This window comes from Cricetulus griseus, chromosome 4 (genome assembly GCF_003668045.3).
Source record: "Cricetulus griseus strain 17A/GY chromosome 4, alternate assembly CriGri-PICRH-1.0, whole genome shotgun sequence".
NCBI lineage: Eukaryota > Metazoa > Chordata > Mammalia > Rodentia > Cricetidae > Cricetulus > Cricetulus griseus.
This window is the reverse complement of record NC_048597.1, coordinates 92145509-92171488: the sequence shown is the minus strand read 5'-3', so window position 1 is coordinate 92171488 and position 25980 is coordinate 92145509. Positions and strand designations below refer to the sequence as shown.

General features: G+C 49.7%; 1 protein-coding gene across 3 annotated transcripts in view; it reads left to right on the top strand.

Moving 5' to 3' along the window:
* Sez6l (seizure related 6 homolog like) overlaps positions 1-25980 on the top strand; it is a 168825-nt gene that overhangs the window by 94771 nt on the left and 48074 nt on the right. For all 3 annotated transcript variants that reach the window (XM_035444303.1, XM_035444302.1, XM_035444301.1), the window contains exons 2-6: positions 13583-14140; positions 16062-16195; positions 17041-17233; positions 17774-17959; positions 23114-23279. In XM_035444303.1, coding sequence (XP_035300194.1) covers positions 13583-14140; positions 16062-16195; positions 17041-17233; positions 17774-17959; positions 23114-23279 — 1237 coding nt within the window. The remainder of the gene's footprint in view (positions 1-13582; positions 14141-16061; positions 16196-17040; positions 17234-17773; positions 17960-23113; positions 23280-25980) is intronic.

Below are 25980 nucleotides of genomic sequence, written 5' to 3'. Positions count from 1 at the left end.
GAAGTTTTTGACCATCTGAGCAAATGATCATGCTTCTGTTGTCCAGGTGAACCCCAACCTACACCCCAACAGCCCCCAATGCAGACTGTCATTTGCTGCTTACACAGCATGGACACCCCCTAAACACACTATGCCCTTCTGGCTGTGGCCTCTGATCAGAAGTGACCGAGAACATGGGGTCTTCATGAGGCTAATAAGGATGAGGTCCCATCTGTCACCACCCTGCTGGTGCTGTCTGCCAAGGCCATGTGTCAATCTCCTTCCCATGTGGCTTCAGGAGTTGTGCTACCTGGCCTACAGCACCAACCGAATGTCACAAATCTCATGCCCAGAGAAACAGAACCATCGAACCAGCAGAGACACCCTGGGGGAGAGGAAGAGAAGCCTGGGGTCCAGCAGAACAGCTGCAGGAAAGCGGAATGGGAAAGGGAGCCCAGAAGGCTAGGGACAGTGGCCCAGGGCAATACTGAGCCAGCTTCCAGAGCTTGATGACAGTTGCTCATTTTTCTGAACCCCAGTTTCCATATCTCTAAAAGTGAACCCCCAAATGAGACACAATCATTTCTCCTTCAAAGTCACAGAATTTTTTTTATTATAGCCTCAAAACAGAAATTTCCCCTTAAAAGCGTCTGTCCAAGGTCATCAATCTGGAAGGAACATTGGGAATTATCCCACTGGCTCTTGGCAAATTATGCTAAACCCCATCCTGTTGTCCACCTACCATGCTGATTTGGGAAAGCAACTACACTTCTCTGAGACTCTGTATTCTCTTCTATGAAATAAGACAATAATATCACGCATGTATGCCCGCATACACCCCTGGCAAGAGGATCTGACTCATGAGCTCTGATTGTCATCATCCTCCACCGTCCCCTGATGGGGATGTCCTTCTGTATGCTGTGAATATGTTTCTCTTATTGGTTAATGAATAAATGTTGACTGGCCAGTAGCCAATCAGGAAGTATAGGTGGGGCTACCTGACTAGGAGAATTCTGGGAAGAGAAAAGGCAGGGAACAATTACCAGAAAGAGACAACATGCAGCTGCCAAGGGAGCAAGAGGGCCAGGCATCACTGGTAAGCCAAGACAAAGTGGAGATACATAGATTAATATAAATGGGTTAATAATTAAGAAAGAGCTAGCCAATAAGAAGACTGAGCCACTGGCCAAACAGTTTATAATTAATATAAGCCTCTGTGTATTTATTTGGGACTGAATGGCTGTGGGACTGGGCAGGAAAGAAACTTCATCTACAGGCTCCAACAGAAACACTGCTATAGTGGCTACATCAGCAAAGATGACATCCCATCTCTGCAGAGCCGTTTCTGATCCCTCACACCTCCATCATCTGTACAACTCGGAATGCATCCTCAAGCCCCGCATTTGCTTCTTTAAGCCCCGCATTTGCTTCTTTAAGAATGAGAGTGCAAAGATCAACATCTTAACTTTACAAAGTGGGGAACAGGCTTGGGGGGATGGAATCTGGTCCCCTTACCATCCTGGCTTCACTGCACCTCCAAATGCATCTTTATATGCATGCTGGAGTCCCTTTGTTTCTGCCTAGGAGTCCAGGCTCACAGCTGAAGGAGACTAATCACTAACTTAATTCGAGTCTCTGAAGCTCACCTGTGAACCACGTGGCTTCCTTCATGGACTTGATTTCTCTCCGTGGGAATACAGGCAGTCTGATGCTGACAGGGATCCCACATTGGCTTCCTCCTTTCCTTGGTGACTTCATTTACTCTAATTAATCACACTGTGTCCTCTCCTTGGGCCACACTCTAAGAAGTCACAAAGTCCACCATGAGACATGAGTGGATGCAGGTAGATGACAGGGGCTGGAGAAATAGGCAGGTGGGCAGAGGGAGGGTTCAATGGGTAGTGAGCCAGCCCTGTTAATCAGGGTTAAAGATACAGGTACAATCGCACGCACGGTGCCAACAGCTCTCTGGGCTGATACATAGGGAGGGAGGGTACAGTGGCCAGCCAGCATGTTGATGAAATGGAAATGGAAATAAAGAAATGTTCCCAGATTTCTGAACCTAGCATGAATTACAAAGGACACCCATGGGTTGGGAAGAAGCCACGGCAGAGAGGACAATGGATCAAATAGTCACTCTTGTCCCTGTGACAGTCCCTATGCAAGCTTACCCACTTGGCACCTGCCAGAGTCCCCTGCAGCCCCCAGACTCCTGTACATCCTTGGGGGCAGCCTGGGGGTCAATTTGCACATATACTCTGCTGCATTTTAGAGTGGCTTGTGCTGGCACCAAAATCTCCCATCCAAATCCACCCCAGTGAGCACAGCATGCTAATCAGGGCCCCAAACCATGGCAGTCAAGCAAGAAGTGTACCAGCTGAGTGTCCATCTGTCCTGCTGACACAACCAGGAGCTGTATGCCATATGTGACTCCTCTGCCTCCTGCTCTCTGCATGTCAGCTGAAATGTGCTTATTGGAAACTGACGACCAGTGTTCGAGTCCCTGGGCCAGTTTCAGTTTGTTCAAATTCAGGACTGTTTACACACAAGCACAGTCATCTATCTTGGGTGTGAAGCTAGGACTGAAAACAAACTCCGTACCATTTTATAGGCACCTTACACACACAGCCTGAAGCTGTTTTCATACAATATTCTCAGTAATGCAATTTGCAAAGCCCAGTTCTGCAGTGAAATTTCTATCTGTGTTGTGATGCGGGGCACTTTGGATTTCCGAATACGGGATGCTCAGCCTGCAGCATAAAGTGTCCACAAGATGTCATTTAGACAAACATGGGCCTTGCCTAAAGCACCAAGTCCTACTGTCTACACAGGATGCATGTTCATGAAGAGATGTTTTTTGGGGCACCTATGTGTCAGGTCCATGGTCACGGAGTAGATTCTAGAGACCCGTCAACAAGCAGAGGAGACATGAGCTCTATCCTTAGAGTCATCTCAGTGGGGAGTGGGGGACAAGAAAGAATCCAGCATGGAAAAGAGCATCCCCAATGCCATGACTGATGTCTCTGGTGGTGTTAAGAATTAAGGGAGAAGACTAAATCCCAGAGGAGAAGAAGCCTGTGCAGGGATTGGGGTGTCAATGCCCCTCATTTAAGATGAAGAAAACAACTCACAGACATTATAAGTCCAAATGCCCTTGGTGGTCCTGACCTAGAGCTCTACCTGCTTTGAAGATGGTATCACTCCCTGGGAGCTGCACTGTGAGCATGTGAGATCAGCCAGAAAACAGCAAAAGGCTCAAAGGGCAACTCCTCCTGAACACAGGGAGACTTCACATCAACAGAAAGCTGAAAACTTGTAATAGGAGCCGATCTCATAAGTCTGGGGCTGACTGTATTGGATTGATGGATGGAACTTGGGACAACTAAAGCCAATGGGAACCCACATGACACTGAGGACACTGAGACAGGTCTCCAGAACCTTCTGTGGAATTTCTTCTATGGATTTGAAGTTGAGCAGACTGTGAGCTGAAAGGTGTGGCTCGTAAAGGCACCATGGTTGTGTTGGAAGCATTATGAGGCCCAGGCCTAAGGCACGCTCATCGCAGCTGTTGACAGTGATGAGCTGTCCCACACGCTTACCATCTGTGCCTCTCTCGGAAAAGCCTAGGTCTTCCGCACTGTGTAAAGATGAAGACCCAGCTTCATCCGAGTCCACATGCAAGCAGGGTGGATGTGACCCTGGGGCCTCACTGATCTACCTCAGGCATCTCTGCCAGTGAGCATGAGATGAACCCTGCAGGTCTTCACTGCGTGGAGGGAATCTTCCCGTGTCTCCCCTGAAGGTTAGCGGACCAAGGAAGGTACTCAGGGGTCTTTCTATCTCAGCACTGACTGCTTTAGGCCCACTGATGCTTACAAGGCAGAGTTTAGAGGAGGGAAGACCCGCCTGGGCTCAGACTCAGAGGCTTCTGTAGGTGATGAGGACTGCAGTAGGGCTGTGGCAGGAAAGAGTGCTTGCAGGAAGCAGGAAGAGCTCCTGTGATTGTGGCTACCCTCTTGGTTCCTTCCAGCACCCCAGCCATGAGATGGATGGTCACACATTTTTGGCAGATCTCCCCTCCTCAATCAGGCCCCCACAGACACACCTGGAGACACACTTAGCCAGCCAGTTTCCTGTGTGCATTTCAGTCCGATGGCGATCACACCAACTCCATGTACCAAAGAAAGGCTGGGAGTCTCAGGTTTTCCCTGTGTCCCTACAGTGAGTCAGAGATAGTACATCAATGATCTCTGCTACCCACCTTTCCATTACCCATCACCCCTTGCTGCCAATCAGTTCTCCTCCAAAGAGAAAGACAGCATGGAAGAGATCTACTCATTTTGTCCCCAAGCAAACCGGTTTGTGATCGTTAATTCTCTGCTCGAGTAAGAAAGGCCTAAGGAGTGGGAGAAACATTCTCCTAGTGGCGTAGACACTGGGAAGCCATCCATACTCCTGTGAAATTAGTCCTCCCTTTACTCCTGCTCCTGCAAGTAACCCTAATGAAACACATTGGGTCACCACCAAAAAAAAAAAAAAAAAAAGGCATGAAGGTAGAAGGGTGGGATGGCTGGAAAGAGGAAGGGGATAGCAGAACTGTAGAGGCAATGGGGTGAATGTGTTCAAAATGCATTATATGCATGCATGACAATGATATAAGGAAACCCCTTATGTACAATTAATACTGTGCTAACAAACTTTTAAAATTAGCGCCCCCCTCCCCAAGGTGCTGATGAGTCACAGCCTTTAGGCACACCTCCCCTCTAAGGGAGCCTCCGAAGAGGGTTAGCTGAGGGAAGGGGAGTCACCGTGCATGTGAGCAGGGTCCTCCCATGGCCCAGTATCACCTGCTGAAGAAATGGAGTGAGAGCTTCCATCCCCTTCTCTCTGCTTCCTGGTCTACTGAGATGTAAGCAGGCAGCCACACACTCCCACTGCCATGCCTTCATGGACTGAGGGACCATAGGTATTCTAAACCATGAAGGAAATAATGTCCCCTCCCTTCCATTGCTTCCTGTGTGTATTTGGTACAACAACCAAAAAGATAACTAATGCCTGGGTGTGGTGGAGGGGAGCTAGAACTAACTGGCCTGGGAGAAGCCTGAGGGCCAGGCTGTAGAAGGACTTGTTGGAATGTAGCATGAGAACATGGTCTTGTATAGCCACTCAGGAGGAAACGTCGTTAGCCCCTGATTACATCCAAATCCCCCTCCCACTCCCTTGGTGTTTGTGGGGTGTCGGGTGCTTGTCGGCACACAGGAATCCAAATATGATGGTGTCTGTTCCGCTTGTCCCTGGAGAGATCGTCTGCATTGGGAGTGTCTCATTAACAACTACCCCACCACACACACACACACACACACACACACACACACACACCTGTGTGACTGTTGTATTTGGTTTTCCACGTGTGTCTTCTTAAGAGCAGGAGCGATATCACAATGTGCTGAGGGTCAGCCTGAGGAGAAAGTTGGTAGCTGCTCTTTCACAGAGGGGCTGGCAGATGGGTGGGTTGATTGACAGCACCCACACAGAGTGCTGAGTGCACATGATAAAGGAAGAATCTGTCGTGTGTAACTGAGATTCCTAAGTGCTCGGAAATAGAGGAATGCGTTTAACTCAGTGGTCCCTGGGGCCTGGGGAAAAGCCCATTAGAGCGAGTTATTAACTCGCTGCATTTCTGAAGCCCGGGATCCAATTTAGACTAAGTACAGTGGGACTCTGCTTCTCATGGCGCTTAGCTGGCTGGTGTTCCAGCCGAGTCCTCAGGCCACATGGACTGCAGGCTACAGGCGCAGCTCATCAATCTTGACGTTGACCCGAGGTTTGGAGCCGGCCAGGAAGATCTGCTTTGCGTTCAGGGGAGAGCACTTTGGTATAGGACAGGGAGGCCTCTGTGGATCAAAAGATCCCCGGATGGGCAGGGAAGGCAGCCAAAATTGTCTCCTGTTGGCTCTGGTTGTGGAGATGTCACCTGGTCACCCTAGGGCCCCAGAGGTTGGCTGCGACGATGGTGGAGTCCATCTTCACACAAATGTCCCCCTCTGCTTTTTTTGAGGGAGCAGGTTGTAGCCCAACCCCCACCTCATGCCACCTCATCTAAGAGGCAAAACTGAGGAGAGCCACAGAGCAAGAGAGAAGGTGGCAGTGCTCTGATCCTCTCTGATGCACAAGAACTTCCACCAGGAGTATTAATAATAGGAGTATTAATTTAAAATAATTGACACATGGAATAAAATAACTGACACATGGAAGAGAATGGGTGGAGCCAGAGGGTGTAGTATTAAGTAAAATTAGCCCAGCACTGAAGGCAGACTCCACATGGTCTTGCTCATTTGTGATACTGGTGTCACAGGCCACCACCCACCCAGTTAGAATGAGGCTATCAAGACAGATGGATTAATAATACAACAAATGCTGGCATGAGTGTGAGGAGGGAGCACTCACAGCCTGCTGTGGGAACACAGACAAGAGTGGCCATCATTCAGAGGGCGCACTCACACCCTGCTGTGGGAACACAGATAAGTGTGGCCATTCTGGAGAGGGAGCACTCACACCCTGCTGTGGGAACACAGATAAGTGTGGCCATTCTGGAGAGGGAGCACTCACACCCTGCTGTGGGAACACAGACAAGAGTGGCCATCATTCAGAGGGCACACTCACACCCTGCTGTGGGAACACAGATAAGTGTGGCCATTCTGGAGAGGGAGTACTCACACCCTACTGTGGGAACACAGATAAGTGTGGCCATTCTGGAGAGGGAGCACTCACAGCCTGCTGTGGGAACACAGATAAGTGTGGCCATTCTGGAGAGGGAGCACTCACACCCTGCTGTGGGAACACAGACAAGAGTGGTCATTATGCAGAGGAGCACTCACAGCCTGCTGTGGGAACACAGATAAGTGTGGCCATTCTGGAGAGGGAGCACTCACAGCCTGCTGTGGGAACACAGATAAGTGTGGCCATTCTGGAGAGGGAGCACTCACACCCTGCTGTGAGAACACAGATAAGTGTGGCCATTCTGGAGAGGGAGCACTCACACCCTGCTGTGGGAACACAGATAAGTGTGGTCATTATGCAGAGGAGCACTCACACCCTGCTGTGGGAACACAGGCAAGGGTGGCCATTCTGGAGAGGGAGCACTCACACCCTGCTGTGGGAACACAGACAAGAGTGGCCATCATTCAGAGGGAGCACTCACACCCTGCTGTGGGAACACAGATAAGTGTGGCCATTCTGGAGAGGGAGCACTCACACCCTGCTGTGGGAACACAGATAAGTGTGGTCATTATGCAGAGGAGCACTCACACCCTGCTGTGGGAACACAGGCAAGGGTGGCCATTCTGGAGAGGGAGCACTCACACCCTGCTGTGGGAACACAGATAAGTGTGGTCATTATGCAGAGGAGCACTCACACCCTGCTGTGGGAACACAGGCAAGGGTGGCCATTCTGGAGAGGGAGCACTCACACCCTGCTGTGGGAACACAGGCAAAGGTGGTCATTATTGAGAAGGTTTGGAGATTCCTCAAAACATGAAGTCCCAGGCAGTACTTAAAGGAAGTGCGGGCACTGTGTCTAAGAGGTACCTTCAGGCTGGTACCTACTGCAGAAGTCACATGGACAAGAGAAGGGAGTAGTGAAGATGTCTGCTGACAGGCAGAAGGATGACGCCGCCGTACTCTGAGTTCCCAGTGGAGTACTGCGCTGCTTTGAAAAAGGAACTCTGACACATGGAAGAGAATGGGTGGAGCCAGAGGGTGTAGTATTAAGTAAAATTAGCCCAGCACTGAAGGCAGACTCCACATGGTCTTGCTCATTTGTGATACTGGTGTCACAGGTCTCCTATAAGATGGCATAGAAAGGTGAGCTGTAGAGATGAGGATAGAGAGACGTGGGTAGGCAGGGGTCTTGATGATGGTGTTTGGGGCACAGTAGGGACTCTACATCCTGCAATAACCTAAAACACATTTCAAAACAGCTTGAGAAGAGAGACCAGGAGCTGGAGACACTCAGTGTCAAGAGGGCTCACCGCTCTTGCAGAGTTCCCTTCCCAGCACCCATGTTGAGTAGCCCACAACTACCTGTAACTCCAGCTCCTGAGGATCCAGTGCCCTCTTCTGGCTTCCTCCAGCATTGCGCTAACATGCACATACACAGAGAGAGACACACGTATGCACATAATTAGGAATAAATTGTATCTTTTTTTAATAGAGAGAATCCAAGGACTCCCAAAACATGGAAATGATCAGGGTTTGGGCTGGGCTTGCAGCTCCATCAGTAACATGCTCCAATAGCATGCACAAAGCCCCAGGTTCAATCCCTAGCACTGTATGTACCAGGTGTGGCAACACTTGGGAGGTGGAGGCAAGAGGAACAGGAATTCAGTATTCCCGCCCCCTACATGAGAAGACAGAAGTGCTAATGCCTGGTTTCATGATGTGCACAGTAGCAAATTATCACACCGTGACCAATTTTTCTATTTCCTTTCTGTTGCTGTGATTAAAATATCCTGGGGGGATGAGGAAGCAACTTAGAGGGGAAAGGGATTATTTAGGGTCAAGACTCCCCAGTCCATCACTGTAGGAAGTCGAGGTGGTGGTGATATCACAGCCAATGAGAGCATGCTACTTGCTTGCTTGCATTCAAATTGCTGTCTCCCCTGCTACACAGTCAGGTTCCTCCTGCCTAGGGAAAGGCGCTAGGGTTAAATTAATGAAGACAGTTCCTCACCAACACGCCCATGGATTAGCCCAATGTAGACAATCCCTCATTGGAACTCTTTGCCCAGGGAGTCTAGGTTGTCTAAAATTGTCCATTAAAGTCACAGCAGTAAATACCTACAATAGATCTGTGTTGGTTGGTTTTCCACTCACCAGCAGAGTTTTGTTTTGTTTTGTTTTGTTTTTAATCCTCAGCTTCCTAAAATGCACTCCTGTAACCTCAGATTTGGTAGCTGTGAAGTTGGGTAGAGGGTAAGATTATCTTGAGGAAGGTTTAAAAAGAGGGATAGCTCCCAGAAGACCACAGTGAATGGGGGGAAGATGCCAGATGACATGGTACCCATTTCCTTAAGGAAGATGGAGGTGGGAGAGCTGCCTGGGATTTGAAGCTACATGATGAGTCTCTAGGCCATGTTGAATGAAAGTGATAGATTTGGGGTGAGGAGGGAGGAGAAACTGTGAACAGTTCCTCTTGGAGTCCAGGTCATCCTAGAACTGACCCTGACCTTGCTGTGTGTCCCCAATCTGTCTGGGACAGGAATATAACATCCTTCCTAAAGATGCCAACAAAGAGGGAAAGGGAGCAACAGATAACTGATGGGGGGACATCCTTCTGTGTATGTTTATCTTATTGGTTGTTGAATAAAGCACTGTTCGGCCAATGAGGCAGAAAGATAGGTGGGACTAGGAGTCGAGGAGGATTCTGGGAAATGTAGTAAAAAGAAGTCGTGATCCAGGCAGGAAGTGGCATAACAAGCAGACCCCAGAATATAAGCATGGACAAGCAGGAAGTCACTCTCTTCCTCTTCCTCCTCATCTCTTCTCTGTGGAGTCTCCATGTGTGCCCAGGAAGACAGGATGCTTGCCCTGGCATCCTCAATAAGATAAGTTTATAAAATATATAGATTAATAGTTATGGGTGATACTTAAGACAGAGGTAGCAAATAAGAAATCTCAGTCATGGCCCAGCAGCATTTGTACTTAATATTAATCTCTGTGTGTTATTTTGGGCAACCACATGACAACAGGGCTCAGGCAGCTGGCAGAAAGATTTATCGTTACAGATAACAGCACACCACACATGCCTACCCTGCCACCAGCATAATCCAGGAGCAATCAGTAAAAGGCCTGCCCATCACTGCTGCTATGGCCAAGGGGTGAAACCCTCTTCCTATCCTTGCTGTGGTAACACTTATCCTCCCAACCACACTTACAGGTACTCCCCTCACCCCTCCTCCTCCTCCTCCTCCTCACTCCTTCAGTCCTCCCTGTGATTAGAAAGACAGGAAATGTTCATGAAGGGCTAGCTGAGCTGGCCACAGCACCCAACAGCTCATCAGTCAGTGTGGCCATTCATCAGTCACATTGCCTGACTGTGCAGAGTCATCAAGACAGACTGTCAATGACTTGCTGCTCCTGTCCCCATGGTATAAGAGCTGGCAGCCCTGACTTCATCCTGCCTGGATGTACACTTGACCTGTAGAGAGAGAGAAGGAGCCAAAGCACTTACACCAGTGGGTGTAGCCCACAAAGGAGCACTGCTCAGGGTCCCCACCCTGACTGCAGCCAAACTCTGTACATCCAACCCCAGCTGGATCTCCCAAACTGGGCACCCTGAACCTGTCACCTTCTCTGAATAAGTACCATGACCTCTTTCTCGGTCCGCCATCTATAAAGATAGTCACCATCAATCATGAGATAACAGCCCTGGAGATTACTGGACCACAGCTTTTTGAGCAAGCTTACATCCCTGATCAGAAGATCCCATTCTTTTTAGAGAGAGCTGAGCTATAGAAAGATGAATGGGCCGGCTCCCCACTACGGGGGTGGGGGGCAACTGCAGTTGGCAGGCCTTGAACCCATATCTCTGAAGTCTCAGAGCCGGACCAGGAATCCATGTTGAACTCCCAAATGACCTTGGTCTATTCTCTTGTCACCCACACCCACCCCCTCTTCCTCAATTCCTACTCCCCGATGTTCTTGAAGGAATGCTGACTGATGGTCAGCATCACCTAACAGGTGCATCAGTTGCCTGCTGTAACTGTTGGGGTCCACGGAGATCACACCTGTGCACCAGCTCCATGAAAGTAAACCAGACATTCCAGCCGCTGCACAAACCAGTTTAGATGGCAGCACCTCACAGGCCAGAAACTATGACTCAGCCAGTGTCGATCTGCAGGAAACAGACAAGGACCTCTGTCCACAGAAGGGAATCTCTGAAGATCTTTCCTGGAGTTGCTCATGCCACTCTGGCTTCCCACAGAGGGAGATGCTATGATTTCCATGAGGAGAGACAGCAGCAGCTGGCACCTGCTAAGTGCTGGCTGGGACACAGACCTTTCACTAAGAGCCCTTGCACATGAGCTTGCTGGGGGATGACAGCTCCAGTGAGCAGCAGAGAGTAGCCCCACTGGACAGCTGAGCAGACCCAGGCTCTAAGGGAGGAAGCTGCTGCTGATAGCATCTAGGGATGAAATGAAGTTGAGTTCCACATCTCCACTGGGCAGTTGCTGGGCCGGCCCTTCGTTGAAGAAACTGCATGTGTGCCACAGCTCAGCTTAGAGTTTTCCAATTTAAGATATGCTGTCCTGGCTAGTTTTAGGCCAACTTGACACAAGCTAGAGTCATCTGAAAGGAGGGAACCTCAACTGAAAAAAAAAAAATGCCTCCATAAGCTCAGCTGTAGAGAAGCCTGTAGGGCATTTTCTTAATTAGTATTGATGGAGGAGGGACCAGCCCACTGTGACTGGTGCCATCCCTGGGCTGGTGGTCCTGGGTTCTATAAGAAAGCAGGATGAGCAAGCCATGAGAACAAGCAGTAAGCAGCACCCCTCCATGGCCTCTGCATCAGCTCCTGCCTCCAAGTTCCTACCCTGACATTGTCTCATGATGGACTATGATGTGGAAGCCTAAGCCAAACAAACCCTTTCCTCCCCCAAGTTGCTTTAGTCCTGGTGTATATCCCAGCAATAGAAACCCTGACCAAGACAGATGCCACGAACATTTCCAAAGAGAATGAGCCAAGGAGAGAAGATCCATCCTGAATAAAGACAGAAGGGTTGATTGACTGGGGTCTGGCGTTAAATGAAAAGGGGGAAGGGAAGAAGCATGCTGAGGGCAGCATCTCTCTCCCTCCCCTCCTCTACCCCACCTCAGCCAGCTTCACCGCCATGCCTCTTCACTGGGGTGGACAGAACCCTCACTAGTGAGCCAAAACCAGCCCTTCACCCATAAACAACTTCTTGCTGGGTGTTTGGCCACAGCGATGGGGAAAATAACCAACACGGTGGTGTGCTTTATTCCACTTCTGCGTGAAACACGTTGTCTTCTTTTTCAGAATCTCCAATGCCCTCTCCTTTCCTTCTGCTTGGTGCTTTTCTCCTCTGCCAGCTTTGGTGCTGGGCATGCTGAATGGGCAGCTCCATTTAACTGGCACTTCTGCCGCAACTAAACTCATTTGATAGAGGAACAAGCCGAGTTTCTAGGAGCTGGGGATTCAATGTGCAAGGTCACACAAGACCAAGTCATCATTGGAAAGTTACGAGTTTGGGAGTAGTGATGTGGCTCAGTGGGCAGAGTACCTACCATGCATGAGACCCTGGGTTTGAGCCTTGATGCCACCTAAAACTGGGCATGGTCTCTCACACACACCTGGAATTCTAGCATGACAGAGTGGAGGCAGGAGGATCAGGAGACCTAGGTCATCTTCAGCTCCATAGTAAGTTTGAGACCCACAGGAGCCATAGGAGACCCTGTCTCTAAAAGGAAAAGAAAAAGAAACTTGGCGGTTTGACTCTAAAGTTTGTATTCTTAAAGGGACATACTGAAGTCCAAGCTCTCCCTACAAACATTCAAACCTACTGTCTTCTGTCGCTGAGCTGTTGTTTGTCCTTTGTAGATGGGGTGGGCACTTTAATCCTCTGTCAACAGAAAGATAAAGTGCTTTTTTTTTTCCGAGACGGGGTTTTTCTGTGTAGCCCTGGTTGTCAATAGACCAGGCTGGCCTTGAACTCATAGAGATCCACCTGCCTCTGCCTCCTGAGTACTAGGATTAAAGGCATGCGCCACCAGCGCAAAGTGGTAATTTTTAAACTGTTGAAAGAAAAACCAGCGATGTTGCCAAAGTCATACCCCTTCAGCCATACCCTTCAATGGAGCTCAGATCTTTTCCTAGGATGGCAGTATGTGGCACTGTCTTCTCTGGTGACCCTGGGAGCCACAGGCAACTGAATACTGGTTATGTGTGGGTCAACAAAGTGACCAAAAGGCACTCACTCCAAGGTGCATGGTTGTTACGCTATGAAGCCAGATGTGTTTAGTGTGATCTAACCTTCAGCTTGCAATTGGTTTTGCTAGGGTCATGTTTTACTCTCAAGGTAGAAACAAGTCACAGAATGACAAGGTCCACTGACCCTGCCAACCCTCCCACCCTTGCCAGCTCTGGCCCTAGACCTCCTTCCCCATGCTCCTTGCTCTGGGGCAAATGTCATCCCCAGTACCAAGCCTCTGCCTGTATTCACATGTCCCTCATGAATCTGCATCTGAACCAGTTGGCAAATAACTGCACCTCCTGTGATGTTCTGTAGGGTCCCTGCTTCATACAAAGCACCCTCACCATCACCATGAGGCATTTCCACCCACCACAACCATGAGGCTGATGCCATTAGCTTCTGTAGCCTTAACCCTTAGTGGGTCCCACCATGATGGACCCCAACTCTTCAGAAAAGAGGAACAAAGGAAGTGAGGAGAGGAAGGAAGGGAGGTCAGTGAACTAATGGCCCCCTGTCCAGTCTGGGCTGTCACCCTTAGATGCCAACCTCACAGATGACAGGAGGTGAGGCAGCCTAAAGCTAATGGCTATATTTTCTCCACTTCTCCCCAGATGGTGGTCCAGAGGGAGACACACACCCTTCCACAGCCTACCTCCTGCCCTCTGCCTCTCTGGAGAGCAACCTGGAAGAGGAGGTGACATCAGCAGCCCCAGGTCCCCTGCCCTCCCAGAAAGCACTGGAAACACTGGAGGGGTCGTTGCCCCCTGCAGTCCCTGATGAGGCCAGTGTCCAGCACACCCCAGCCCTCAGGAAGAACCTGCCATCCCTGAAGCAACTCAACTCTGCCCGGAGGCAGCTAAGGCCCCTGGCCACCCCAACAACCCTGCAGAGACTAGGGTCCTCCACCTCGGCCACCACAAAGCCTCATGTGCCCGGAGACGCTGAACAGCCCACAGCACCTGCGCCACTACAGATCGTGCCCTTCACCACGCTGGTGACCACACTCCCAAACAGCCCAGAGCCCGCACAGTCCCCGGATGACAGCAGCCCGGGGAGCCCGATGGACAAGGGTGACAATGAGCTGACGGGGTCTGCCTCTGAGGAGAGCCAGGAGACCACCACATCCACCATCATCACCACTACCATCATCACCACGGAGCAGGCCCCAGGTGTGCCACACTCACCTCTTAGCCCTGCTGTAGTTCATTTCTGGATTTTCCACAGTGGGTATGGGACCGGGGGGGGGGGCCTGAACCTGGAGGGAGGGCACGATAGCACTGAGCCACGCCAACCTGCTTTTTACTTTGCTTTGGGAGTGTGTATATGTGCACATGTGTGCATGTATGTCCTGGGAACAGAACCTGGGGCCTGGCACATGCTAGGCAAGTGCTCTACTACGGAGTCAAGCCCCCACCCAAAGTGCACTGACTTTTCCAGAATAGTGGCCTTTCCTATCTTTGGGCTCCTCTGTGGAGTCAGCCAACCATGGATACAAAGATGTCAGAAGATTTAGTTGTGTCAGTCTTGTGATCCCCAAACTTCTTCCTCATATTATTTTCTAAACCATACAAGATTTGTTCACACAGCATCCTGTCATCATGATCTGGAGCAGGGGTATCACCGTAAGTGATTGAGAGCATAAGGGAGCAGGGTGTTCACGGCCCACATCTTCCTATAGAAGGGGCTGGAGCTTAGTTAGAAGCGATAGACAAAAGAGCAGGGGAGCCAGGCATTGGTGACGCACGCCTTTAATCCCAACACTCAGGAGGAAGAGGCAGGCAGATCTCTGTGAGTTCAAGGCAAGCCTGGTCTACAGAGAGAGTTACAGGACAGGCTCCAAAACAATACAGAGAAACCCGAGAGAGAGAGAGAGAGAGAGAGAGAGAGAGAGAGAGAGAGAGAGAGAGAGAGAGAGAGCAGGGGAACCCCAACCATAATGTGGACGGACTGCTGAACATGCTCTCCAGCCTGCAAGCACTTGGTGCCTCTGTGTCTGGGTCCTTCACCTATGGAGAGGGGCAATACAGCTGTATGAACATCCCATGTTCATACCCATGCTCACTGTGCAAGCAAGGGTACCGTGAAACAGCAGAACTAGAGCTCTCCTTGGGTAGAAAGAACAGTTTACCGGGGAGCAAACTGCCAAGGCCTTTTCCACCCCTCTGGGGTGGGGAGCAGAGAGAAGAGAAAATATGTGGAAAAGCAACCAGATTATGTATGACAGGGCAGGGTCTTTGAGTTGATATAGGCTGTTCAGATGGACACCAAGAGCCAGGTGTCCTTGCCCAAGGTAGTCGACCTTTGGGGTCAAATTGTGGGAACCTCCTGACAATGCCACCTTCAGGCCTCTGTTTACCAATGAATAATCCTTCTGTTTTCCCAGCCAAAGTCCTTCTGTTAGGACATTGTCACCAACACTGCCATTTAAGGGGGTGGGGGAACTTTGCACCTAACTAATGCTATTAGCTGGGTCTGAATGTGTGCTGTGTGAACTCGGCCCAGATAGGGTCCTCCCTGTGCTCTGGCCTACCTGTCTTTAAGATGGGAGTGGAATGGGGCTGGAGAGATGGCTCAGCAGTAAGAGCATTGTCAGCGCTCCCAGAGGTCCTGAGTTCAATTCCCAGCAACCACATGGTGGCTCACAACCATCTATAGTGGGTTCTGATGCCCTCTTTTGGCAAGCAGGTGTACATGCAGATAGAGCACCAGATACATAAATAAATCTTAATAAATTATTTTTTGATGGGAGTGGAATGCCATTCTGTCTAAGGCTGAATGGGGCTGCCCCTGATGGCTTGTAACTTCAGTCAGAAGAGGGCAGAGATCAGCAAGGGGTCAATGAAAACAAGACAGCCATCCCCACTCAAATTTACAGCTGCAGGGTTCTGATCTTGGACACTTCTCAGCTTCCCCTGCCTGTTGCCAAGCAGCAGCAGCACTGGTTTTGTTTCTTTATTTACTCCAGAGGTGCATGGGGTCTGGTGGACACACAATAAAGCATAGATCCCACAGCCCATGCATGAGCTCCAGTGAGCGCCTAGGCTGGCCACAGCCCCCTGTGTGCTGAGGGCAGCCTTTGTTTCTCCGTAGCTCTCTGCAGTGTGAGCTTTTCTGACCCCGAGGGATACATGGACTCCAGTGATTTCCCGCCTCAGCCCTTGGGCAGCTTCCTGGAATGCACATACAATGTGACGGTCTACACTGGCTATGGAGTGGAATTGCAGGTAACCTAGTCTCGGTTGCCCTTGCAGATCTCCTGTCCTCAAATCATGTTATTTTAGTTGGGTTTATAGAGTGGGACTTCCCACAAGCACATGTCCCACTGAAGCCTGGGAACATGGAGGGGACATGTTGGCAAAGCATCGGCTGTATTACTGTTGTAATTTAAGAAAAGTGGCGCATATGAGAAAGACGCCATGTGACGGGGTTCAAGCAGAGGGGTTTTTATGAGGGAAAGGGATCATAAAAGGGGGAAAGGGAAGGGGGAGACTGGCCTCTGAGGACAGGAGCAGCAGGAGAGGGGAGAAAGGAAAAAGGGGGAGAGAGGGGGAGAAAGAGAGAGAAGGATGGGAGGTGGGCAGGGCCCTTTTAAAAGGGAACATAGTGAATATGCACAGCTGGTGCTCTTAGTGGCTGCAGCTGAGGGCCTATCCTGTCAGAACCCCAAGGACAGGCCAGAACAGGTGCCAGAATACTAACAGTTACCTTAATGTCCTGCTTATTAAACACAGGCAGGCACCACATACAAGACATGTGTGCGCGTATGTGTGTGTACACGGGTACACAGTACCACCTATCCACCTGCTACAACACAGAGAGTAGAAGTAAACAGTCAGTGCCTGGAGAAGGGTGGGTTGCCCTGGAGTGCAGTCACAGGGGAAGAGAGAAAAAGCTATGAGGGCCTTAGAGAGTGCCCCTTGCTCTCCACCTTACCAGTTCACACAGACAGGAGGGAGTGTGTTGAGTTCAAGCAGCCACTCAGTTCCCAGTGCAGTTATTTACAGAGGGGACTCTCCCACCCTCTCTGGGCTGCACCCCTGCTGCCCCATCTGTCTGTCTACCCCTCCAGGTGAAAAGTGTGAACCTGTCTGAGGGGGAGCTGCTCTCCATCCGTGGGGTGGACGGCCCCACCTTGACAGTCCTAGCCAACCAGACTCTCCTGGTGGAAGGCCAGGTGATCCGTAGCCCCACCAATGCCATCTCTGTCTACTTCCGGACCTTCCAGGATGACGGCCTTGGGACCTTCCAGCTGCACTACCAGGGTAGGATCCTCTGAGGCCAGCTGGATGGAGATACTGGCCTCACGTTCCTCCAACACTCAGCCACACTCTTGGGCTTTGTGTGTGTGTGTGTGTGTGTGTGTGTGTGTGTGTGTGTGTGTGTGTGTGTACACGTGTGCATGCCAGAGACCCCACTAGCACTGATTATAGAACCCTCCATCCTGTCTGAGAGCAAAGGTTTTTAAAGCCAAGAACAAAGTAAGGACTGCCCTTCCATTCCTAGAACCCACATAAATGGCAAATCTGGGCACACCTATAACCCCAGTGGTGGGAGGTGGAGACAGGGGTATTCCTGGGACTTGCTGGCCTGTTGGCCTAGCCAAATCAGCAAGCTTCAGGCCAGTGAGAGACCTCACCTCAAAAAATAAGGTGGAGAGACCACCAAGGTGGCAACTCCAGCACCCAGCCTCCCCAGGGTCCCTCTCTGTCCCTCTGTCCTCAGCACAAGGCTTCTGCCCGGATGTGGGTCACACAGCTTCCTTGTCCGCAGCTGATGCATTTGCAATTCTCCTCTCTCCCTAGCTTTCATGCTGAGCTGCAGCTTTCCCCGCCGGCCTGAAGCTGGAGATGTCACAGTGATGGATCTGCACTCTGGTGGGGTGGCCCACTTCCACTGCCACCTGGGCTACGAGCTGCAGGGAGCCAAGACTCTGACCTGCATAAATGCCTCCAAACCCCACTGGAGCAGCCAGGAGCCTGTCTGCTCAGGTACCACAGTGTCCACCAGCCGGGAGGTGGGAGGCAGCACCCTGAAGTGCAGTGGTCCTCAATGTTCCTGATGCTCCAGCCCTTTAATACAGTTCCTCATGTCAGGTGACCCCCAAACCATGAAATTATTTCATTGCTACTTCATAACTGTAATTTTGCTACTGTTATGAATTGTAATGTAAATACCTGGTATGCAGGACATCTAATATGTGACCCCCCAAAGGGGTTAAGACCCACAGGTTGAGAACCACTGCTCTATGCCATCTGGAGTAACCTTGGGCAAGGCTTTTACTCTCCAAGCTGTGTTGTAATAAAATGCATAAAATTGACTCCTGAGGACACTTAGCACATAGTAGGGCTCTATGCCATTGCCACTCTGTCCAGTGGGAACCTTGCTCATTTGCAGTCACACAGCAGTCTACTTAGTGGCTGAGGTTGTCTTCTTATATATTCTGGATGCTAAGCCTTTATCAGACATACAATGCCCTGCCCACACCCCGGCAGCCACCTTTCTGTCTCTGTTGTGAGATCTCACACAGGTGACACAGGTGGCTTCTATGTCAGTCTTCTTCCAGTAGCCATAGGGTTTTCAAGATCTACAGCATATATAATCGTTGTGGTTCCTTTTTGTGGCTGAGTAATATTCTGCCATGTGGCTTATATTCTGTTTTGTTTGCTTGTCCCTCATGGGACATTAGAATTATTTCCACTTTTGATCTAAGTAACTGATCTCTATGAACATGGAAATAAGTTTTCATTTGTCTTAAATATGATCCTTGTGTCATATAGTGTAACCCCTACAAGATTACCCTTCCCACAGCGGCTGCACCATTTCACCTTCCCCCGATGGTACAGCGGTCCTGTCTTGCCAGCACTTGCCAACTCACTATTTTCTGTGTTCTGAAACCAGCACAGTAGCTCTAAAGGCATCTCACCATGTTCTCATGAACTGATGCCACACGTCTTTTAAAATGCTTTTATATGTTTGGCAGCTGTCAGTGTGCCCTCTCCAAAGAAAGGATCTTCAAACCCTGTGTCCATTGTTCAAGAGACTACTGGGTTGTTGTTTGTACTGTAAGCACTCTTTACATGTGCTTAATCCAAACCTTTATGCGATACAATTTGTAGGCCTCTCCCCCTGTTCTGTGGTTTTCTTTTGACCTCTTCGTATGGCCTGTGACACTACCTTTTTTTAAAAAGATGATGAGGTCTGAAATACCCCTTATTTCTTTTGTTGTTTGAACTTTCCAGGTGGTTGATGCTGTTTGGTTTTATTTTTTTGAACTCAGTCAATGTGAACTCAAAAGTTGTTGATAGTCACCAACTAAGGTAGTCTAGTGTCCTCTGGTGGAGAGAAGTGGATGGTGCAGGCCTGCAGATGGAATCCTAGATTCCAAGGACAGCCATGATCCTTGGCCCGTGGGTCTCTAATCCTTCAAGGATCCTTGGCCCAGGGAGACTCTGATATCCTGCCAACACCCATGAGTGTCCACTGTTTACTGGACTTTGTGCCCACAGTTGGAGCTGTGAGGGCTCTCTCAGAGTCAGCAGCTTGATGCAGGACATTATGTCTTAGTTACTGCTCTATGGCTGTGAACAAACACCAAGGCTGAGGCAATCCTTCTTTTTTAAAAAAAGCATTTAATTGGGGGCTTGCTTACAGTTTCATAGGGTTAGTCCATAATCTTTGTGGTGGAAAGCAGACAGGCATGAAACTACAGCAGTAACCTAGAGCTTTATATCATGATCCACAAGCAGGAGGCAGAGAGAGAGAGAGAGAGAGAGAGAGAGAGAGAGAGAGAGAGAGAGAGACTTGGCCTGGCACAGGCTTTTGAAACTAAAAAGCCCACCCCCAGTGACAAACTTCCTCCAACAAGGCCCCGCCTCCTAATCCCTCCCAAACAGTTCCACTCCCTGGTGAATAAACATTCAAATATATGAGCCTATGGGGGTCATTCTCACTGAAACCACCACAATATGTGACCAGATGAGCCAATATGGTGTGAGCAGGAAGTTACAGAGAGGAGGCCATAGGAGTAATGTTGTAGAACAAATGAGGACAGGAGAAACCCTGTCCTCAGAGAAAGGGCTCAGGAACAAGAGGTGATGGTAGACCAGAGACCCAGAAAGGAGTCCCTGGGAGACCAGATTGTGGAGGCTAAGTAAAGACAGAGGATGGAAATTGTCCCAGCCAGTGAGCTAGCCTGTGCAAAGGCCCAGAGATGAAAGGACTTGGCAGGTTTGAGGAAGTCAGAATATATCAACATCACTCAGGAGGCAGAGGCAGGAGGATTTCTGTGAGTTTGAGACCAGCATGATCTATACAGAGAGTTCCAGACAGCCAGGGATACATAGTGAGACCCTGTCAAAAAAATTATACTGACATATGTCAGAAGATAACAGGACAGGATGGGAAGTAGCAGCCTGTTCCTCATAAGGGATTGTCATGGGTGAGATCATGTCCCACCCCAAGTCACCATGGGCATACCTCAGGTTCAGATGACTTCATTTGCTGTGTGAAATCCATCACCAATGAGCGATACAATGGAGGCTCGAGCCTCAGGCTGATAACAAGAGGACAGTATCCCTGGAATGGAACAGAAAAGGAACCCTGCACTCAGGAGGCATGACTTCCTGGTGCTCTCACCACCTGCCACACAGCTGAGTTCAGGGCAAGGGAAAGCTATCAAACCTTCTCTCTCACTGTCAACTCAATTCCATCTTGTGTCACTCAACAAACACTCTGTGAATATCTATGTGTGTTGAAAACTGAGCTGGAGTGCTAAGTGAACCAAAGCAAGGCGCAACCTTTCTTCATCTGCCATTTATCAAGTGCCCACTCTACCCTCCACCCTCCACCCTCCACCCTCTACCCTTCACCCTTCACCCTCTACCCCCAACCCTGGATTCTTCCTGAATCATCAGATACCACTGTGAATGAGACATGGCTTGAAGCAACCCTGGCCTACATCCCAGTGGCTCTACTTGTTACCTGTGTGTCCTTGAGCAAGTGGCTTAAAGTCTCTTAACTTCTTTGACCCATTTGTGAAGTAAATAGTTGTTATTTGTTCAATAAATGTTTCACGAAGCCAAGCCTACAATCCTAGCATTTAGGAGACTGAAGCAGAAAATTCACAGTTCAAGTCCAGTCTGAGCTACAAATGGAGACCCTCTCTCAAATTTTTAAGAAGTAACTAAATGGAAATTAATGTTTACCGAGCACAGACTATAAACCATATCATCAGTTGCTGGGGTCCCCTAAGACCCTACTGTCATCACAGCCAAGAGCCCAAGCTGTTGTGAAATGTGTTTGCAGAGAAATTCTTAAAAAGAACAATGCCTTTCTTTAATCCCAGCACTTGGGAGGCCGAGGTAGGCAGATCTCTGAGTTCTGAGTTGGAGGCCAGCCTGGTTGGTCTAGAAGAGGTGTGAAGAATACAGGGATGGCAACGAGTGCCTGGGACATTAATTTGAGTGCTCACCTAGCTTGTATGAAGCCTGGGGTTCAATACCCAGCACACATGGAATCCCAGCACTCAGGTGGGAGAGGCAAGAAGATGAGGAGTTAAGGTCATCTTCCCCTACAAAGTGAGTTTGAGACCAGCCTGGACTACATGAGACCCTGTCTTTAAAGGAAAACAAAATTTAAATCAAACAAAGGAGTTGAAGACAGGGGACATCTGGGTAGGGACCCCCAGAACATGGGGATGAACCAGGGGCAGTGTTTGTCCTCAATGGCAGAGGCAGCTCCATAACATAACCTGTCTGATCTGGCTCCAGATGGAGGCCCTGGTTGTGCTTGTATGCTCTGCTCCTCTGACCCTGGAGGGGGAACTGGGCCTTGTGCTTGGGCAAGAAAGATTCCTATATGTCCCCATTCCTCCTCAAGGACAGGGTTTACCCTGGACCAAGAGGCTTTGGACCAGCTCTCCCAAACACCACATTAAAACAGACCCACACTGTGACCCCCTGGGAGGGAGCCCTGCACTTCCTCTCCTCTGTGATCTGACAGCTGTGCGGGCCACAAATCACTTTGCAGCATCACCCCACCATATTATTTTAACATAAAAGTGTTATATGGCTCTGGTTAAAAGAAAATTCCAGAAACACAAATGTACAGAAGACAGGAACAAATCACTTTTATATCCGATGGTCTCAAGCTATCCCTGCAGCTCACTCACAGGAATGGACCAGGCAGGCCGTTTGCTAGCATCGCTGCCTCTTCAGGCTCTTGGATTCACAAGCAGTCTCTGAGAAGGTGGTGTTTGGTGGCTCCGTGGAAGCACAGTGTGTGCTGAGAGATTCACTCCCGTTCTGATTTTGAATTTGGGGATGAAGGCGGAGTTGGGCAGCCTCAGTCACAAGTTAGATCAAATCTGAAGCTTCCCGCAGGATAAACTCCCAGGGCTCATTTCTGGGTCAGGGTGTTCCGACATGGTTTTAAAATGAGTTTTTTGCTGAATTGTCCTTCAGGAAATAGTCACAGCCCAGCTGGTGAGTGACCCACCGTGAAAAAGTAAGACCATACCCACTGCTGATACTGCTCCGATTTTATTGATATTTTTCAGCCTGCCATTGGGTGGGTAAAAGCAGAACACAGCTGGAGTTTCTTCTATTCTTATGCTGCTGCAGTGTCTGCACACTAAGTCCTTAGTACATGCTTCTCCTTCCGTGAACTGCTCCTGTCTGCCCCTGAGAATCATTTCGTAACTGATTGTCGAGGCATCGGGCCAGTGAGGTGGTTCATTGAGTTAACACACTCGCTGTCAAGCCTGAAGACCTGAGTTCAATCCGCAAGACCCACATGGTTGAAGGAAAGAGTCAACTCCTGTGGGCTGTCCTCTGACTTCCACAGAGGATTGTAACATATGCACACATGGATGAATGAATGAGTGATTGAGTGAGTGAATGAATGAATGTGGAATGAATGTGGATTTTTAAATGAACATTTAGGCTCAGTCTTTACATTGAAGTCCTCCTTGTAGCAGCACATGGATGTTGGTTGCCTCAGGCATGGGGTGGGACAGCAGGTCCCCTCCCCTGTGTTCCCTGCTCCACCCCAGCTGGAGGACTTGGGTGCACTGAGGGGAGACCAAGCCCACCGCTTCCTCTCTGCTCTTCCCTCCCACCTTACACCTCACTTTCTGCACCCAGCCCCGTGTGGAGGAGCCGTGCACAACGCCACCATTGGCCGAGTTCTCTCCCCAAGTTACCCTGGAAACACCAATGGCAGCCAGCTCTGTGTGTGGACCATTGAGGCCCCAGAGGGTCAGAAGCTGCACCTGCATCTTGAAAGGCTAATGCTTCAAGAGAAGGACAGGTGAGCCATCCACACGGGCCGCCCCTCCCCACCTTAGAGAGGGTGGGTGTGCAGTCTGGGTATGGCTGACCCCCAAAGAAAGCCTTGGAAAAGGAGGATGAAGAACTTATAACCATCAGGAAACTGAGGCATTCAGAGGAGAGGAACTTGCCTGAGCCACCTAGGAAATTAGGGGATGGTGGTAGGGATCAAGCACATACACACACACACACACACACACACACACACACACACACGCACACGCACATGCACATGCACCCACGCCTGGGGCTTCCACTTCGACATCTCTTTCTTAGTGGGATAAGGAGTTGTGCCTCCTCTGTACAAACACATGTTCTCCATGGAAAACAGGCACAGCACAGACAGCCCTGGCTCCTGGGAAGACAGGAAGCAAGGAGTGGAGAAACTCTGGGTTGGAGAAAGCTAGGCAGGCAAGTGGGAGGGGCAACAGCTCCGCCAGGCCCATGTGTGCAGACTGTAAATAAACATGAGTACTCCAGATTCAAGGCTAATATTCTAGAACCTTGTTCTAGAACATTCTAGAAAACCAGAGCCTGCCTTAGGTTGTGTTCTGAAAGCAGGTGAGGGATAGGGATGTGGGGAAGGGGAGTTTACCCATGTCTTAGGGCTTCTATTGCTGTTACCATGACCACGGCAACTCTTACAAAGGAGAAATTTAATTGGGGTGGCTCACTTACACTTCAGAGGTCCAGTCCATTATCATCATAGTAGGACATGGCAGCGTGCAGGCAGACACGGTGCTGGGGAAGTAGCTGAGAGTCCTACATCTAGTAGGCAACAGGAAGTGATCTCAGTGTTACACTGAGTGAAGCTTGAGCAAAGGACACCTCAAAGCCAGCCCCCACAGTGACACACTTCCTCCAATAAGGCCACACCTACTCCAACAAAGCCACACCTCCTGTTAGTGCCCCTCCCTATGAGCTTATGGTAACCAATTACATTCAAACCACCACACTCTGGTGAGCAGTGGGTGGCATGAAAACTGCAGGAAGAGAATGCAGTGTGTGTGATCAGCAGATAGATCCTGGGACAACTGAGATTCTAGCCTCCAGGACCTCACAGTGGCCGTATTGGAAGGATGAAGGAGCCAGTGAATTTATCCAGAGCTGAATACAGTCACCGTATTTATGGTCACACTCTCCCCATCCTTGCCCTCTCCCTTTAACAAGCTGGGTGAGCTATATAGGTCTTGGGGTTGAGTGACAGGGAACCAGCAAAGCCTTAAGGGATGACTAGAGCTGCAGGAATGTGCAGGGGTAGGACCTTGGCAGCTGTACTGCATCCAGCACACCAACTCTGGAATTCTAGAATCTGACACAGAGTAGGTTTGTGTCAAAAAGTCACCAACCAGTATGATGTGTGAAAAATGGAGGGAGGCTCTCCCACAACTTCTTGGCAGAGCAACTGAGGTGCTCCAGTGTCACTGGGGGTGGACCAGTGTCACCAGGGGTGCTCCAGTGTCACCAGGGTTGGGTCAATGTCACCAGGGGTGCTCCAATGTCACTAGGGTGCTCCAGTATCACCAGAGGTGCTCCAAGGTCACCAGAGGTGGGCCATTGTCACCAAGGGTGCTCCAGTGTCAAATTACAGCCCCTTTCCAAAAAGATTGCCTATAGCTAGGCATGCAAACCTTGCTAATGGACATTCTTCAAAACAGTCTTCTCCAGTCTCCCTCTCCAGTGTGGCACTGGAGGTAAACAGAACTGGCATTTATTACAGACAAGAATGAGAAAGCCGGGATACATTGACACTCAATGGTTATGATGATTAACTGCTCTTGCAAGAAGACCTACCCGGGTTCAGTAACTTCAGTTCTGGGAATCTGGTGCCCTCTACTGGCCTGCAGGAGCACCTGCATGCACACAGTGCACATGCAGACAAGCAGGCACACACACATACACATAAAATAAATCTTTAAAAAGAAAAGAAAAAAAGAACCATGGTATACACCTTTAAATTCCAGCACCAGGAAGTAGAGATAGCCATATCTCTGTGAGTTCTGGACTTGCCTGAACTACACAGTGAGATGCTGTCTGAAAACAAAGAAAAAGACTACGTACAGAGAACCTGTCAGAAAAGAATGAGGAAAAGAGGGAGGTGGGGGAGAAAAGAGAAAGAATGAGAAAGCCAGGGATGGTGTCATACATCTGTGACCCCAGCACTCAAGAGGCTGAGGGAGGAGGGCTTTAATTTCAGGGCCAACATGAGCCAGGGTGAAATTGTATCAAACAGCCAAGGGCTGTGGATGTAGCTCAGTGGTAAAGCTGTTGCCTGGCATGTGCAAGGCCTGAGTTGTCTCTCCAGCACTGGAGCAGGGGGTGGGGAGATAAAGTGAGAGTCAGAGACAGACAGACAAAGAATGAGAGACAGAGACAAATACAGTGAGAGACGGAGACAAAGAGAGAAACACAGTGAGACTAAAACAGGTGCTTTCTAAAAGCCATGTGGATTATGACAACTAACCCAGAGACACTCCACTCTGCTTGTTGTCCATGACACCTTCAGAGAAGCTAAGCTGGCCCCAGGGACCCTAGTGCTCCAGTGTCTTCAGTGGTTGAAGATACTGGCTGTGCAGTTTCATGTACCCAATGAATGTTATTGAAAACAAATAGCTCAAACCTACCAGTATGTGAGTTATAAGAAGCCAGAGCCCTGACGAGATTCTACCCAAGAACAAGAT